Here is a 19,192-nt window from a genome sequence, read left to right as displayed (position 1 = left end):
CCCGCACACACACATGTATGTGCCTTTCAGCTTCACATTTGAATGACGACTGGTGTGAAGGATAGCAGAAGCGTGGACGCGTTCGTGCTTTTTGGGGAACACGAAATTCGTTTATTTTGGAAATGAAATTTCCACTGATTTGGTTCGATGCACATTTCACACTCAATTAGGTCATAATACAAAATGGCAAAATGGCAGGATTGTTTTTTTTTTTTTTGAAAGCCATACTCTTTACAATTAAAAAGGGGGTTTTTGCATTCGACAGTTAAATGTGATTCACAATGATTTTTAAATAGAGATTTACTTTAACTTTTATTATTGGTAGATGAGATTACCATTGAGCCGGAATAAAGTATTGAAAATGAACCGTGCAGTAAAGGCCTAAAGGCGAATTATGAAGCTTGAAGGATTTTTGAGTTCAAGTGGCAAAGTTCGACCAATTTGTGGACTTTTTTAAGTTAAATTTAAATGTGTAAATAGGGAAAGATTTATCGCACTTTATGTTTTTTTTTTAATTTTTATTGATTTTTTACAGGGTTTTCTAGTTCATGTGACATTTTATGGATTATTTTCAACAAGACCTAGAATTTTCCAAGGAATCATTCTTACGGACTAGAGCTTTTGTTGGTTAAAATAGATTCTGTTCAAAATAGGCATTAAAATTTTATTATCGTTCAAATAATTTACAAACGAAGTGGAAAAGTGTCCATAAAAACATAAAGAAAGAATCTTGCTTCCCCAGGATTTCTACATTCCAAAGTGTACAAGAGTCCCTCTACCAGGAAGCTACAACCGCTGAAAGGCCACAAACTATCATAACTAATGAGCACGGAACATAACTTACCGTATAGGTGATCTTACCGCGTGCAATAATAATATGCTCCAGTTCTAGTTTTTCCCTTTCGACCTTAAAAGCGCAATTTACCAACCCCCCCCCCCTCCCCCCCCCCCCAAAACCCCCCGAGAAAAACCAAACCCAACCAAACCTCCGCGTCGCTGCCTAATAGATGCACCTTTTCTTTACCATTCGACACACGGAACAGATGCACCAGTGTGTGCAGTGGATCGCGAGGAACTGTTGGGCGCACTCAAGCACGAAACGCTGCAGCTGAAGTGTGAAGTCGATGCGTCTCCACCGGCAGAATCCTTCCACTGGACGTTCAACTCATCCGGCGAACAAACCGAACTACCGTCCCGTCTACACTCGAGCGAGGTAAGTGACACCGGGCAACGGGCCCGCAAAGGATAAAGCACCCCAAAGCACCCGGGACAAATAATTAGAAAACATCTCAAAATGCGATAATGAAAACGGAACCCGTCCGACCTCCGGCGCCGGTAATTGGATGGTGAAATTTAGCACTAGCTGACGTGTTTTTCTTGCTCTCTTTTATATCTTTGTTGTTTTTCGTTTCTTCTTTCGTTCTATCTCACCATTACGTGGTCACCATCAAACTCGGTGCCGTGTTCTCGATGTACCGTGCAAAACTTCAAACTTCACGCTGACCGCTTCGGACAGACCGGGCTATCGAGGCTTAATTACACGCCGACATCCGATCTGGACTACGGGACGATATCCTGCTGGGGGCGGAACGCGATCGGTGTGCAAAAGTCACCCTGCGTCTTCCAAGTCGTCGCTGCAGGTAAGCGGGATGAAAATCCGGCCCACTTAAAGGCTTTCAAGTGGCCAAAGTCGAGAGTGGACTTCCGGTCAAGTGGGTCCGCTGTCGAACGTTCCTGAGTAGGGTGAGGGAGGTTGGGGGGGGGGGGGGGGACAAAAATTGGACGAGTCTGGAATTTAATTAAAACGCCATACAATCGAAATGATGGGCAAGGTGCAAAAAGGAAAGCAACCGAAAGCGGAGTAGGATGACGCCAAAGTGAAAGGTGTTTGCAAAAACATAACGAATAATCCATACTCGTTTCGATGGCAAAGGAACGAAACACGGGAAGGCTTCGTTTATGTTCACCAAGAGCAAAAAAAAAAAACGAAAGCCCACTGACATCAGACACAAGATAACCATCTTGTCTCCCCTAAATGTTCAAGTTCTTATCGAACTGGGTTGAAAGAATGGATACTACCTGGTTTCCGTTCGCTCTCCCCTTTTGGAACCGACACTCTTCCATAAGCCTTTCAAACTTTCAACCCCAAAAGCTCGTTCTGCCCTTACCTCGTCTCCTGTCTACAACGTTTGTCTAACACAATTTGTAAATTTTCGTTCCAGGACGCCCTTTTGCACTGCAGAACTGCACCGTGTCGAATCAATCAGCCGACTCCCTGCACATCGAGTGCATCGAGGGTTTCGATGGTGGGCTGCCACAGATGTTCCTGCTGGAGTTGGTAGAGGTGCCCGTCCTGCGATTAGTTAGAAATTTAAGCTTACAGGTATGTTACGCTTTCCCATGTTTCGTATCAACAGCAATTCCGACACCTGGTGTATCACCAGTAACCGAACACAAAATCGATATACTTGCTCCCTAGAAACAATGTCCTTCCCCTCCTCCCCGGGAGGATGGTTGCAAGTACATCCCTGGATCTGCATCCACCATCTGTGGGAACTGTCACTGTCGATTGTTTCACTTACATTTTCTGCTCGGGTGAGCAAAAATCTCATTTTCATCTCTGCACCAAACGGGTGATGCGGTCCATACTTTCACCTCTACTGCCCATTACCGACGGCCCATCCAGTAGGTACATCCAGTAACAATGTGATGCACTCCACTTTGGAGGTTTTGTAGAAATGGCGAGAGAGAGCGAGTTCATTTTGCCGTTGAGATGGTTCTTAAAACTTTCTCCACTACACCATGCTCAACCGAACCGAGTGTCAGACGAAAACTATCCGACGGATCGGGTTGGGTGGCGATCTGATCCCAAACCCGTGGGTGGGGTTTTGCACAGCAGCGTGGGCTACTGTGAAGCATAAAAATTGGAAAATATGAAACATTCCACGGTTGCGAGAATTCCTTACAGGTACCTCTGACACAAGGGAAAAGGAAGGCTATCACTCCAGGCAGCATCGTGTGGTTGTTTCCTCAGCAAAAGAGGTTTGTTCCTTTTTGGGTGAAATTCTTGCATTGTGTGACAAGTAGCCCGAAGGTAGTTACTGATACTACCATTTCAACGTCCATCTTGAAGGTACCATAGAATGGGCGGAATGGTTATGTGCCCAACGCCATAACCCGAAAGTCATCATGAAATGGATGTACTAGTTTGTAAGGTCAAGCATTGTTTGCATAATCCCAACACAATGTACAGCATTATGTATAACCTGGTCTAAGATTACAATACAAATTTTTGAAAATATCTACTTGTTTCACCCACTGCATCAATCTGCACATTATTATCATGAGCTTTTTATTCTTCTTCTGCGTTTGTTTTTATCTGGAGAAACAAGAGTTGATTTAAGACGAGAAGAAACTTGTATTTGTTTCTGCTTTCACTACATTGTATACATCTTGACTCAATTTGTCCATCCGTTCGAAAGGGGTTTCGTTGATCTTCTTCAAACAAACGGATGCCGTGTTGCAATCGACACGACTGCTCTACCAAAGGACGGGTACATAGGGAATCGTTTCCATTTTCCAACTACGGACAAAGTACTATTCACATTTCTTCACCATGAAAACTAACACCGTTTGGCTGATTGCTTCTGTACGCTTTTCTCATCTTCGCAGCATCCGCCGGTACAGTTCTTCATAGATAACCTCGAACCGGGCAGCTCGTACCGCATCATACTGTTCGCCGCCAACGCCAAAGGCCGCTCGGAGCCGGTCATAATAGATGATATTACCTTCAAGGGTGTGGCCAAATACACAGGTAAGGCAACAATCGTAACAGCAAAGCGACTGCGGCTAACACAATTCAACTCGAGACGTACTGCAGCAGTTTAGGTTGCATTAGGTTTTTGAAGTCACTTCACCAGAGAGTGCTCAGTGCTGGCGGGGATGAAGACACCGCACAATAGCAAGATACTGGCCACCTTATACTGGCGTCACTGGTGTACACTGCGAAACTTATTACAATTTGCTCACACGGACATCAAAGTCACTGTTGCATCTTAATCCGTTAACACCCCGGTACTGGTTGTTCGTTTTCCTCGTAGCTTGAAGTCTAATCGGTAAAGGCACTGGCGTCAGACACTTTCGCCAACAAGCGTGGCAACGTACACGGAGAGGAGCGAGATAAAAATGGTCCTCCATACCGTCATCAGTTGACATGCGTTTCACCAAAGAAGCTTAGAGTCTTTTAGGAAGAATTTTTTTTCTAATACCTTCTGTTCACGAACCATCTACGGTTTCCGTATTCCGTAGTGCGAATGAGCGTACAACATCAGAATGGCTTCGGCCGAAGCGATAACTCCGGTACACACACACACGCCCATCCATTGTGCCTTCATTCTACTGACCATTCGGGTCACAAAATCCACCACGCTGATGACCTCTGACACTGGCCACCGTCACGCCAGTACACTCACGGTGCACAAAGTACGAAAGATTCGCTTTTGTTTGTGAGCCACCTGAGAAAAGCTCCCGGTGGCTCGAAAGAGATTATAGACGGCTCCACACCCGGTTCCTACTGTCAGTGCGATTTTTGCTCCCAGGAAACCTCAAAGCCGGGGCAGAATCTTTTCCTACCCAACCACTCGGTGTGTGTGTGTGTACCATCTCACTAGTATGGCCGGCTGAAAATCCTGCCCTGAAGCACTGCCAATGGTTCTGGCCAAAAGGAAAAGCGTTGATGAATGGTTTCACCACCGGAAGCGGACAGCTTTTGGGATGGACAAGAAAGAGAGACCGAGTGAGAGTCATGTTTGTGTACGGGATTAGAGTGTTTCATCGTGCACGGCGCTTGAAATCTTGTCCCCGGCAACCGCCCCGTAACGCCACCCGCCGTATTTAAGGTAATTTCTTCGGGAAAGGCTCTGAAATTAATGAGATCCCGGGGACGTTAATAATAAATTTGATACTTATCCGGCCTTAAAGGTCCACCGGCCAGATGGGCAAACCGGCAGCTCCTGTCGGGCTGCCGGTCGCCCGGGCACTGTTAGGGTAATGAAGATGAGCCCGTGCTGCGTTTAGCGTAACGGCAATACGGCAACACCGGGGCTAAATAGTTTATTGCAAACCGTGCCGTCTGGCTTACCGGCTGGCGACATATGTCGCTCGAGTGGCTGGTGAAAGGCCTATCAGTGATACTCCCGGGTGGATACTGTCCGATAACGGTCTCGGTGGTGTTTTTGTCGTGCGCATAGAGATTTGTGCGTGGACATGGTACACTGCCGAACGAAAGATTTGCGGCGATAAAATAGGACCGGATCAACGTACCCTGGAAGGACTTTAGATAAGGTGTTAATATGTTAACTTTTTGAAAATGTTTCTAAATAATTCACACAAGCAATTAGTAATCATTTTCAAAAATACTCATACAATTCAATAAAAAGAGCACTTTTTGGTAGGCCATAAAAATCAACAATTCGATAAGAGAAAATGTGCAAATATTCTGCATGCTCCTGTCGTTGTGATCAGTTTAATACGACAACGACCACCACTTGCGTTACGACTGTAAAGCTCTGTGTCCCAGTGCTGTAACAGCCCTACAAAAAGCGAGGCCTCTATTTGCGGGCCAGGTTTTTCAAAGCCTTCCACTGATTTATTGCAGGCGTGTCCAACGTTATGAATGTTCCTTTATCACCGGTATTAGCCGCATTAACACTCACCGTGGCCATCCTGTTCGCCGTAGTCTGCATCGTACTGGCGACCATCTACCGGCGACATGCGAGCAAGTAAGTACGCTACCGACCGTGTAAAATATCCTTCCGAATGCGAACGTACCGATCGTACACCGGATGTGTGTCTCAAACTACGGACATTCGGCTAGGTTTACATGCGAGGGAAAACTAACACTACCTGTACCTCTCCGCACACAGAAACACGACCAAAAAACTGAAGCCCACCAAAACCGCCCAACTAACGTCGACGCCCGACTGCCAGCTCGACTCGACCGTACATCATCAGACGCACGATCCGAACGGCATCCAGACGCCGCTGGTTGATAGTGGGGTGGGCGGGATTGGCCGGCGCGGTAGTCCCACGATGGGTGGCGAACCACCGGATGGGGATGAAACCGATCCGGATGTGATACCGAATCAGTACGGTAAGTAGTCAGTACGGTAGTAACCGGTCTAGTGAACCGAAAATCACACGCACACGTGGATGTAGTTGGAAGCTTTTCGGGAAAAGCTTCGCAACACAGCGCCGAGCCGGACCAACCTTCAGCCATCATAAATCTTAATGCATTTTTTTTGCGTGTGTTGTTGGTTTAACCCTTCCGATACTTTCGAATGTACGCGGAACTGTAGAACGAAGGCCACCGAAGACGACACTACCTACGCCGCTGTTCCGCAGCCCGTCAGCAAGACTGATACACCGCAATGGCGGTGAGCATCTGCTCCACGAGGAGGAGCGACATTGTGATGGATCCAGTCTGGCCTCCCTGACCGGGTCGAACACTGAAGTACATCATTATTCGTTTAAGCCTAGTAAACAAATCGTAAGTTCACTTGCCATCAATTCTATACCTTTATCTGCAGTAATAGACATCGCTGGACAAATCCTGTCGCGAATTCGTTCATTTTGAAGCAATAAATTTTTTGTTGTGTTTTTTTCCATCTACAGAGCTATGCCACCTTGGGACGGGCAAACAATAGTAGCGTCACCTCGACGCTTAGTCCACTAAGTCAGCAAGCGTCAACGGGGACGCTGCCACTGCCGTCAATGTCCGTTACTGGTGTTGGTGCGGTTGGGAGTTTGCTGAGCAGTCCCGCCTCCCAATCGCTCGTCACCTCGACACTGAACGAGTACCGGTTTCGGCCCGAGGTGGTCACCACATCAAACCGAATACAGGAAAGTTGTATATAATGTGTAAAACCATTGTCACCAAGTATCCCTCTCAAAACAACCCCTTTCCCCAACGGATTAGTGTAAGTGTTTTATGCGAGGGCTGGAACGTATGCGTTAAATTCCTTCCGCACAGCCATAGCCCGTATACATATCCTCCTGCTGAATCTTCCGCCAAAAAGAAAACTGAAAAAAAACCATATCCTCCCTATTCAACCCTCCCACATCGACGTCGTGAGCGAGTATGTACCGTGAGTGATTGTGTGTAAGTTTAGCCCGTAGTACCCGTATCGTAGAGCCTTTTGTTTTAGAAACAGTGAAATGGAACGAATTTTTGGGAATGCGTAAGGCGCCATAGTTAAGGATCGATGGGATTCAGCCCGTTTATAGGCTTTCCCGGGGGCGAGGGAAGGGCGTCTTCAGGTGATTGTACATATTTTAGCCAAGATCGATATAGATTGAGCCGCATGTGTGTCGAGCAGGTGCAGCAAGCAAAAAACGCCCCCGGACGGAATCACATTCGATGTGACATATCTTAGTAGCGTACGAGCGCCCTTGTAGTGTGCGCACAAGATTCCAAGACATTGCGTTAATGACTGGACAATAAACCTGGATGAAGTCTGTCTAGATACACACACACACAGAGATGAAAGCTGCATAGCCACAAAACAAAACGTGCAATACGTGTATTCTCGAAGAGACTTCTTGATGGAAGTTTTTGATATTGTTGGTCCGATCGAAAAGCTGATAACAAAATTTCCATAATTATAATTTAGAAGAATAGGCAATTGTAAAATAACGTTCCACTTTCCCGTTGACATTACTTGCGCATCGTTTTCTTCCTTCTTAACCAATGTTTAATTATGTGTCGTTAACGTGAATTGTCTCCGACAGAGTTTAATTTCATCATGGCTAAAAGCAAAGTTTTCAACATTTTCCCATTTTACTTCTGTTTCATCTATACCCGATTGTGTGGGCATGCAAACATGTGTGTATTGCTATGAGACAAAATGTATATGCAGATATATGTAGGTGAAAAGGTTAAAAGCAAAAGTTCGACTGACTGATTCCACACAGAAAAGTGAATGAATAAATTCCAAAGCGATTCGTCGGGAAGGTTCTCAATTATTCACCAGGCGAGACCGGAGATTCCACTGGTTCGTAACGCACACGAATCTCATAAAAAAACAAAACTGTTTGTTTCTATTCACTGTACAAACCACAACGTTTAAGGAAATGTAGTAGAAACTAGGAAATAAGTAGAGCGAAATTGGTGCAGTAGTATCGAAGTGTGTGGCAGCGAATGCATCAAGAAATACTAGGTAATTCTTGTGTTTTGCTTTACGTTCGTGTTATGATTTCAAACTAGTAAAAAAAATCAACGACAGCAAAAGGTACGAGAATCGAATCTAGGAAAAGAAATGAAAAAAAAAAACAAAACAAAAAACATAAACCTTCCACGGGAAGATGAAATTACCAAAACATTGTACGAAGAGAGAAATTGATGGAAAAACAAAGCGAACCGCTACATACAAGGAAAAACTTATAAGGAGAAAGAAAATAAAACAAAACAATGTGTATGATTTCCAAAAAGTTTCTTATGTGAATGTGTTTGTTTTTTTTTTGTTGCTTTTTTATGAAATGTAAAATATGTCGAAAGAAATTAAACAATTTTTAAAGTTGTATCGTTAGAATATTGTTTTCCCCCCTGGCCGGTCTACTCGGTGGACAACGTGTGGCCCGCCTTTAGCTTATCCTACGTTTCCCCCAAAAAAACTGGAAACGAAATGCAAAAACCCAAACCGACACCTTGAGAGTGAACGCCACATAAGCACCAAAGGGCAAAAGTCCATTCAATGTCTGTGTTTGTGTGTGTTTGCGCGCAGGGAAAGCCGCCATCCCCCGCAAAGCGACAGCAAAGCCCAAGAAAGAACGAAAAAAAAATAGCGCCAGAAAATTTAAACAATGCCCTGAGCAATTTTTCCTCCGACATGAACATCACGGTAGCTTTGTCAAGGAATTATCTTCCGGTTTTTCCGGCTGCGCTTCGGACGGTGACTGGTTGTTGTTTGTTTTGCTTTCGTGCGCCATGCAGTGGCGCTATTTTTGTTATCTTTGTTGCCACGAAACGAGCACATTTTTCGAACTCTCTCTCAAACACACACACACTTACACTGCCAGGAAGATGAATCTTCCACTTGACTCTAAGCTAAGGGCGGACACAATCCCCTCAGGGAATGTGCGCTTCCGGCTGAGCAGGAAGCTTAAAGCAAACGAAAGCACCTCTACGGCAATGGGTGAATGTTGGGTGAATGTTGGGTGAATGTTGGTAAATGTAAAAATCTGCAACACAACGTTGGTCGGCCGAGTTCTGGGTGTGTGGAAAAGCGTAAGGAAAAGTTTTGCCGTCATGTACGGTGTCTCTTCAAGCGAGGTGTAAACGTTCACACATTCCAAAATAAAAGAAACTCCAGGGTACGACCGAAAAATGTCTGCCATTTATTAGTTTTGGAAGCATTACAGCAAAGCAGAAACATTTTTTTTTATAACTCTTCCAAAAGTTGGTACGAAATATTTGCTATTATTTCATGCAAAAAACATTTTTAAATATTTTTCAAACTTTTTGCTTTTTAACATGTTCTACATCGCAATGAAGACTTCAATTTGTTATGTCATCAATTATCATATATTATGTCATCAATTTTACTTTACAATCAATAAAAGATATACAATTAGCATGTGCGGAAAAATTGAATCAGTGTTTAATTGAATTTTCGAAAAGCTTTCGCTTTCAGGATGTTTCGAATGTGATTTTCCTGGAAGAAACATTTTACAAATCGATACTCAGAAGTTCTTGGACACTTTAATCAGATATTCATCACAAAAATTCATACTTTTCGCAGGAATATAATTTTTAATTGATTTCACAATAGTGATAAATTTTTAATCAAAAAAAAGTTCTCTCAATTTTAAACGCCCTCCATCCGTGTCATTAATTTAAATGTTTCAAATGCCACACGTATATTTAAATATTTTGTTTTTTTGTTTTAAAAAAATTGTTTTTTTTTCTTTTGATAGTTTTTCACGAAAAGCCACAGAAGCCCCCTTTAGAAAAACGGAATAAAGTTATTCTTAAAAATGTCCTTTAACGTACATATGAATATTTTCATTCATTATAACACTCATCCAATGTTTGAGGAAGTGTTTCTTCATAAAAACTCCCAACAAATATTTGATCTTCCAAAGTACTCGGTAAATATCTCCCTCTAATTTATGCTGAGCTTGTAAAACTACTCAATTATTGATCATATCCAAAGCAAAACAGTTCCGGATCTAAAAAGATCTGCATCGTAGCTTTTCACAAGAAAATCCCCTCACACCAATCTTTTATCTTCTATTCATTTTTGAACATATTATAATTTCGCAACAAAAGCTACATCGAATGAAACAGACCAGCAGTTGCTGACAGCGTCAACCATTCTAGCATAAGCTTCTTACTCTTACCGTACACTAGCTATTTGGGGGTAAAGGGGTGGTAAATGAAAATCCCACTCACCCATCTAAAGAAAACACTGCTTCAAAGAAACGATTCAACAGCACGCCGCAAAGAAGCTGGTTCTAATTAAACTCCTTTGATTGTTCAAACTACGGCATACCGTAGCACTCGAACGCTGCGCCGGAAAAACAACGCTGCCGAAGTACCAGCTACAGTATAGCAAGGAGGTGGCTTTTTCTCACCCTTTTCAACCCCCCGGGCTCGCTTCAACATGGCACAGGAACAGAACCGAAATCTGCTCCATATCAATGATATCGAGTTATAATCAAAATCACTTTGCCTATTGATTACGGGTGCTCTCTCCCTCGCTCTCTCTCGTAACATACTCCTTCACCTTCATTTCCGGTGTTTTGAAAGACCGCTTTCTGATGGTGTAGGTGTGGGTTTTCCTGTTTTCTGAGCAACCGAAAATGAAAATAAAAACAAACCCTAAAATCTGTGAAAACTTTCCTCCAGAAAAGCTAACGCCTTTCGGAGGTGGCGTGGTGTGGCTTGGTGGAAGCGATACATTGAATTATTTATCAGCTTGCTGCTCGGGGAGAAAATTACTGAACTAGCTGTACGAGTATGCCCGGTTACGGTATAGGGTCTTTGCAAATTTTCCTCCCCCCAAACCTCGCCCCATGCACACAGACATTCCCCAAGTTTGTTCCCCTTTCACCTTTTGAGCACGGTACGGCACGAAGACACACAGAAATCTTTCGGTGACTAACTCACAGGCACGGAACCAAAACCCGGTGTGAATTTGAGATGAAGTCTCCAGTACGGTCGTTCCTCATCGGTTGCTCTAGTGGAAGAAGTTTAGCCTTTTCAGCATAGAACACGGGCACTCCTTGGCTCCGGAATTAGTCGTTATCGTACGATTTCGTCACAACACTTTTTGAACAAGAGAACCGGCACTCACCGGGGGTACGCTCGGCAAAGGACTCCAAGGCTCCGAAACGGTGAACAGGAGGAAACCATTCCCTCAAAGTCCTTCCGTTTCTGGTAGAGGCGATCAGCTTAACGTACCAAACCGAGGCGGGGAGGTTTCCGTTCATTTCTCCGCAAACAAGACGCAGACAAACCATTTCGAAGGTGAAAGCAGCATTGTGAGAAAGGCGAAAGAAACTTCAATTTCCGATAATTAATAAATTATTCCTGCAGCTTTCATTGTTTCCTACTCAGTCTCTGGTGGTGCGTCATTCTAGTATGCTACAATCCATGTAGTACAAGCTGTAGTAACAAAATTTCAAAAAAAATGTTTATGTTTCAACAGCACTCTCTCTTAATTACCAGTGATTTTAAGGGAAAAGCTGTTAACATTAGATTAAACAAAGAATTTTGATGCAAATTTGAGTTTTATTTTTATACAAAATATGTGCCAATTACTGCAGCAAAACGCTTTTATTACAAACAAAATTTGATTGCATTCTTAGTTAACTTACAAGGCAACGACGAACAGACAACCTTTCTTGAATTTTTTCTTAATCTAAAGGCTCTATTCTGGGGCAAAGAAGTCAAATACCTCGAGAAACTTCAAGTCCTCCAGGTACAGACAAACGGATACTTTTATTATCTTTTCTCGAAAAGTGATCTCTTCATTCACCCGGGAGTTCGGAGCAATGCCTCAAGCCTTGAAAAACAAGTTGCACTTTGCTATGTGGAAATCTCTTTTGAAGCAATGAGTGCCTCGCAAAAAGAGCGTCTAAAAGAGTTGGTTAAAAACACTTTATAATATTAGTTCCAATACTCACTTTTTGGCCTCCTCTCGAAGAAATCCTTGGTTGCGGAAATAGAACACTAGTGTCAATATAAAAAATGATCAAAGACTTTGGTCATCCCATATGCGTAACAAGATCACATTTCAATTTCTAGAATGGTTCGAGTGTTTGGTGCCTTTCTGCCGGATGATTCAGGATTTGATTTAGCATTAAGTAATATATGTATGTAGGAGTGTGAGTGTCACTCGGTGACCAATAATTCTGTATATAAGTTGTTGAAAATAAAATAGCAAAACAGTTGCTGCCTGGACTTCAAAAAGGAAACAAGCGCTATTTGCTTTCCTACATGGGGGCTCGTCCGGGAACAGAATTCCGCGAATAAGTGCTATTCGTGCGGTGACAGTGGGCACATTTCGACAGCTTGCCCGAAAAAGTTGAAACCAGCAGTGAACAATATAACTAGTCGATACCCGACAATTTCTGTGAAAATTGACGGACACTCCTTCGATGGAATGATCGATACGGGCAGCGATGTGACATTGTTACGCGAAGACGTGGTGCAAACAATTCGGCGAAAGTATAAGAACAGTAATCGAATTGTTCGCGGGTATGGCGGAGAGCGTCAGTGTGTTAGAGGAGAGCTATTCGTAGAAGCCGAAGTTGGTATCGTAAAAAGAAAAATTAACTTTCTTGTGGTTCTGTGTAAGGCAATCGACACACAGGTACTGATCGGTATGGATTTCCTCAACACAGTGGAGTATGTTATCTCTAATAGTGTGGTAGAGATACGTGAGAAAAATGATCATTGTGATCAAGACGACGAACAATGGATACATCACTTGGATTGTGGTGGGCAAGAATCGTTGGACGTTCCCAGTAAGTACGAGAAAGAGGTGCTGACCATAGTATCGGACTATGAGAGTGGGAAGTTGTGTGATGATTCCTTTGAAAACGACAAAACCGTAAGTGAAATGAGGATCAAATTACACGACGATGAAATTGTGTGTGCGCGACCTCGTCGTTTAGCTCCGTTGGAAAAGCAAATCGTGAAGGAGCAAGTGCGTGAGTGGATTAAAGATGGAATTGTTCGACCATCGTTTAGTCCGTACTCCAGTGCGGTTGTTGTTGTGCCAAAAAAAGGAGGAAAACATCGCGTGTGCATCGATTATCGCGAGTTGAACAAAAAGATAGAGCGCGACAAATACCCGACACCGAACATTGAAGATCAAATTGATGCATTGTCTGAGGCGCGTGTGTATACAACGCTTGATTTAAAAAATTCATATTTTCACGTGAAGCTTAGTGCGGAAAGTTGTAAATATACCTCGTTTATTACAACAGAAGGACAATATGAATTCCTGAGAGCACCATTCGGGTTGTGTACAAGCGGCAGTTCGTTTTGCAGATTTATCAATTCAGTGTTCAAGGAATTGATCGACGCGGGTGAAATTCTGTCGTATATCGATGACATTATTATTCCGTCCCGGAGCGAGGACGAAGGGCTCGTCAAGCTACGACGTGTTATGGAGCTAGCTGCAAAGTCTAATCTGCAGTTTAATTGGAGAAAATGTGCTTTCTTGAAAAGGCGCGTTGAATACCTCGGTTATTCTGTGTATGAAGGGAAAATCGAGCCATCGCAAGAAAAGATTGAGAAAGTGCGACATTTTCCGAAGCCAAGAACGGTTAAGGCATTGCAACGATTTCTTGGACTAGCAAGCTATTTTCGGAAATTTGTTCCGGATTTTGCCAAACGATCGCGTTCGTTGACCATGCTGCTGAAGAAGGATGCTGAGTTCGTCTTTAATGCTGATGCTGATTGTGCATTTGAGGACCTCAAAGCAGCGTTGTCGCAGTATCCAGTGCTGATGATTTTCAAGCCCGGTGTGGAAACTGAAGTTCACACAGACGCTAGCAAGGAAGGGCTAGCGGGAATCTTGATGCAGCGGTCGGTAGAAGATGGATTATTCCACCCCTGTTATTTTTACAGTCGCGTAACGAACAGTGCGGAGCGGAATTATCATTCGTATGATTTGGAAGCATTAGCGGTCGTGGAATCGTTGAAAAAATTTAGGTATTACCTTTTAGGACAAAAGGTTACGGTCATAACAGATTGTATTGCATTCAAGCAATCGATGTCGAAAGTAAATCCAAATGCAAGAGTCGCTAGATGGTTCGTAGTGTTGTCAGAGTTCGATTATCAGATTCAACATCGATCGGCTGAAAAGATGAAACATGTAGATGCGTTATCTAGGGCGACTATAATGCGAATATCTCTCACGGTGAGCAAAAGAATTATTCAGGCTCAACAGGAAGATGCGAAAATAGCAGCAATTAGAAATGCGATAAGTTCTGGTGAATGTTGCGAAGACTTTCATATTGTTAACGGCGTGTTATACAAGACAGAACACGGTAAAGAAAAAGTTGTCATACTAACACAAATTGAGTCGAGCATCATTAGGGAAGCTCATGAGCAAGGTCATTTTAGTGTTAAAAAGACAAAAGAACGTTTATCGGATGATTACTACATTGCTGATATAGAGTCCAAAATAAGGAAATGCGTTGATAATTGCGTTAGGTGTATTGTGAGTGAGAGGAAACGTGGTAAGGCTGAAGGTGAGCTTAAACCTATCCCAAAGGGGGAGTTGCCCCTCGATACTTTTCATGTGGATCATTTGGGTCCGATGCCTTCGACACGTAAATCATACAATTACCTTTTTACTATCGTGGACGCATTTACAAAGTACGTATGGTTATTCCCAACGAAAACCACAAATGCGGAAGAAGTGGTTAAAAAGTTGAAGATAGTTTCAGAAATATTCGGAGATCCGAGACGCATAGTTTGTGATCGTGGAGCGGCATTTACGTCCGGATTATTTATAAACTATTGTGCGGAACGCGAAATTGAATTACATACAATTGTAACGGGTGTCCCCCGAGGAAATGGACAAGTGGAGAGAATCCACAGGATTATTATACCTGCTTTGACAAAGTTATCGGTTCAGAACCCAGAAGAATGGTTTAAGCATGTCAGTTACGTTCAGATTGCGATTAATAATAGTTGGCAGCGTGCCATACGAATGACACCGTTTGAACTTTTAACAGGAGTAAAAATGAAAACTAAAGCAGATATTGTTATACACAACATTTTGGAAGAGGAATTACAGAATGGATTTGTAAATGATCGAGCTGAGTTAAGAAAGTTAGCTGGCCAAGGAATCGAAAGGATTCAGCAAGAAAATATTCGATCTTACAATTTGCGTCGTAAACCGGTACGTAAATATCAAATAGGAGATTTGGTGGGTGTACCAGTGACCCAATTTGGGGTGGGACGTAAAGTGAAGGCTAAATTTTATGGACCTTATAGAATTTCAAAGATACTTCCGAATGATCGCATAGAAGTAAAGAAATTAGACCAAGAATTAGAAGGTCCACAAGTAACGACAACAGCCACGGATTGCGTGAAACCGTGGAACAATTATGATGATTAGAATGTTTGTAAGTCTTTCTTCCAGGTGGAAGAACAGTCAGGAAAGGCCGTGTAGGAGTGTGAGTGTCACTCGGTGACCAATAATTCTGTATATAAGTTGTTGAAAATAAAATAGCAAAACAGTTGCTGCCTGGACTTCAAAAAGGAAACAAGCGCTATTTGCTTTCCTACATGTATGTATCATTGCGCTTTCGTTAAGCCCGCGTGGTGGTTGAGGAATAACTATCCGCAATTAACATAATAATATAACATGTAACAGTTTCTTATAGATGAGGTTTTAAAAACGACCGTCAACTCTCCCTATAATACTCTAGATCAGTGATGTCAAACTCATTTTGGCTTGCGGGCCGGTTTGCAAACAACAATTATCTTGCGGGCCAAGATAAGTCAGAAGGGGAGGGAGAAGTCTTAAGGAAATAAAATTTAATAGTTGTTTGGACTTCAAGGGGAATTCAAGAGCGTATTACTGAAATGTAAAAGAGTACACACAAAACATATACAAAATATTCCTCAATTTTCTAAGCTACACATCACTCTAGTCAGATAGTAATCGATGTTCTCGTTCTTCCTTCGCGGGCCGGATTCAAAGACCCCGCGGGCCGTATGTTTGACATGTCTGCTCTAGATGAAGGTTGAATTACAAGGTGTCATTGCCAATAAGTATAAGGTGTGGAGAAGAACGATCTGTTTCAACACATTACTAATTCCGAAACCACTTAACACTGCGACAAATTTTTGTAATAAACTTATCACTGAAAAACTAATTCTACTTGATTAGTTATTTCTTTCTTTTTCAACTCTTTTTCAAACATTTTTTAAGTAAAGTTATGATAAACACTTCCCCAAAAAACACCCTACTCATTCAGCAAAATTACAAATTACATTAATGATGTACGAATCTGACTTTTGACCGATTGTTTGCATTAGATTGTGCATATGACTGCCCGCAAACAGCAACAGACGAACAAACTGTTTATCGTTTGGTTTTGTTCGCAATTCTCAATAGTTCCAACCATGTTGTCCATGTTGCTACTGTTTGCACCACACACAGAAAAAAAAACAAGGCTAACCCCCGGCGTCGATCAGCCACCGATGGAAAAGTTTTAATTGCCGAGTGTTAATTGCCTTTCAAGAAATCTCGCCTCCGGACGATACGGACGTGCGTTCGGATGGTTTTGGACGAGCAGAATCAAACACCTCCAAGCCCGGGGTTTCAACCCGGCAAAAAAAAACCGCACATCCCTTCCAAACCCAAGGCACGATAACTTTTACCAAACCGTCAGGCGAACGTACACAGTCCAGACGGACAGTTCGACATCCTATACCCGCGCGATAAAGTTGAAACTTCGTGAGTATATGCACTTTCGACCCTGGCACACAGGGGGAGGGCCTGTCTCCCCCGGACAGCTGCGGATAGTTGCGCACTTTGCATCCCGACGGAAATTCCAACTTCAAAACTCCAGAACATGGTACACCGACTTCCGTTCCGGGAGGGAAAAACAGAGAGAGAGCAAGTGAGCGATGATTGGACGACCGGGGCACGGTTTATATGTCGGGAACTGTAGCAAGTGTCGGCAGAATTGAGAAGTTGAAAATTTACCTACACACAGCTTGCAACTTTTAATAACTCAATTACGACACTTGCGTGACTGTGGCGTTCCAAATGGAATGGGTTCCGGGGAGTGGAGTGAATCAACGGTCGAACATTCAATGCATATAGGCAATTCGTGCGGTGGCGCCAACAACGCACTCTAGGCCACCTCAATTTCAACCCCTTTTTCACGCCTCTTTCGATAGGAATTGTTTTGAAAATAAAAAAAAACACACACACAGTTTCGAGCGGCGGGAGGCAAGCATGCATGGGCATATTGTTTGCATTGCGCTTTTACTAGTAGAAAGAAAGCAACTTTGAAGTAGAAAAATAAAACCTACAACGAACCGGAAACTCAATAAACAACACTGCTTTCATTCAAAGTTTGATTGGCCATTCTGTGGTGGGCAGGTTGATGCAATGGCAAGGAGGCCTTTTTAAGGCCCACGATTCGACACATCGAAGGCGGAAGGGATCAACAATCAAATCAACTTGATTCCTGTGGGGATTCGTTATTTTGGTGGGGGCTGGGAATAAAGGTACTTTACTCTGTAGCAGGGGTGTAGACACCTTCAAATATAGAAAAGAAAGAATAAACGTGTTGGAAAAACAAATCACTTTTGTAATAAATCGTTATAGAATTGCTCGTTTTCAATGATTGTATTTATACCTTTTGTCAATTCATGCTCAATTTAATCTATTGTACAAAATACTATTTGATTTCATATTATTAACGGGAAACGCAATATCACACCACAAATGGGTGGAACCGTTTCAAATAGAAGCTGCATTTGTTTGGATTATTTCCTTTGTTTAACATACACGAAGCGAGCATGAGAGGAATGTTTAGTTAGTTTCATTCATAAAACCGATACATTTGCTACAATATACGATACAAACAAAGCAATATACCCATTTCCTGGTAATTTATATAATCAAATGCAAATGAATCCTTTTTGCTTCGAGGATATGATTTCAATATCAGTAATTGTACAACTGGTAATTAGTATATTTCACAGCAAAACCACTCAATGCTTATATTTGCTTTGTACTGCTAATGGTAACAAAGAATAATGTTTGTTTGCAAACAATAATTTTGCACTGAGTCCGAAGTTAGTTTTACTGTAATGATAAATTCATTCATTCATGTTACTAGTACTCCGCGGCATTTTCTATAGCGTTTTTGGTGCTATTAATGAACAAAAGGTACTTATTTATAATTTCATGAGCGATGATATATTGTTTCTATTTCGCTGGAGTTCTATTTCTGTTCTGGTGGAATATATTGAAAAAGGCTGAGTGCTTTCTGTCTTATTATTTTCAATTTTTAGATTTTTTTTTAATTTTTTTTTATTGTTCAACTTTTTAAAAGATGTCTTACAATGATACATTTTTAGACAGTTGATTCATTCATCCAAATTTAAAAAAAAAAACATCGACTCAAGAACAACTCAGGAGCAGCCCGGGGAAGTAAACAGCTCGAATGCAGAAATTAGCAGATTGCTTTCCGAGTAGGAAATTATCAAATAACTTGACATTTACTTTAGCCATAGAAAAAAGCCGTATTGAAAATCGTATCAAAAATAAATCATTTTAACACTTATCAAACAACAAAAATTTGGTACGAAGTAAAGTACATACGATCTCTATAATTTTCAAAACAAAATAAAACGTTTATAATTTATAGAATTATTAGCAAAACTAGAGAAAAAAAATCCCTGAACTTCTGAATCGGAAAACGGTAGCCATTTTTATAACTATTCCTAAGCCGCAAGAGTTAGCACCCTTTTACCACTACAATTTTCAATTTCAATTAAACAAATTACAGATAAAATCTAATCTATTGCATTGCCTTCAGGGAGTTACTGTTGCGTGATTCGTAGTAACACATCTGTATGTTGTATCGTCGAAGTTGATGAAATTGCAAAACCACAGAAACCGAACCAGTCGATTTCGGCCAC

General features: G+C 42.2%; 1 protein-coding gene across 3 annotated transcripts in view; it reads left to right on the top strand.

Moving 5' to 3' along the window:
• The window catches only part of LOC125763045 (hemicentin-1), a 59,501-nt gene extending 50,859 nt beyond the window's left edge, over positions 1–8,642 (top strand). For all 3 annotated transcript variants that reach the window (XM_049425797.1, XM_049425798.1, XM_049425796.1), the window contains exons 10-17: positions 1,044–1,213; positions 1,517–1,640; positions 2,223–2,383; positions 3,673–3,814; positions 5,657–5,780; positions 5,925–6,151; positions 6,357–6,547; positions 6,673–8,642. In XM_049425797.1, coding sequence (XP_049281754.1) covers positions 1,044–1,213; positions 1,517–1,640; positions 2,223–2,383; positions 3,673–3,814; positions 5,657–5,780; positions 5,925–6,151; positions 6,357–6,547; positions 6,673–6,915 — 1,382 coding nt within the window. In that variant the 3' untranslated portion in view covers positions 6,916–8,642. The remainder of the gene's footprint in view (positions 1–1,043; positions 1,214–1,516; positions 1,641–2,222; positions 2,384–3,672; positions 3,815–5,656; positions 5,781–5,924; positions 6,152–6,356; positions 6,548–6,672) is intronic.
• The last annotated feature ends 10,550 nt before the right edge of the window (positions 8,643–19,192 follow it).

Source organism: Anopheles funestus, chromosome 2RL (genome assembly GCF_943734845.2).
Source record: "Anopheles funestus chromosome 2RL, idAnoFuneDA-416_04, whole genome shotgun sequence".
NCBI lineage: Eukaryota > Metazoa > Arthropoda > Insecta > Diptera > Culicidae > Anopheles > Anopheles funestus.
This window is presented reverse-complemented; position numbering and strand designations above follow the sequence as displayed.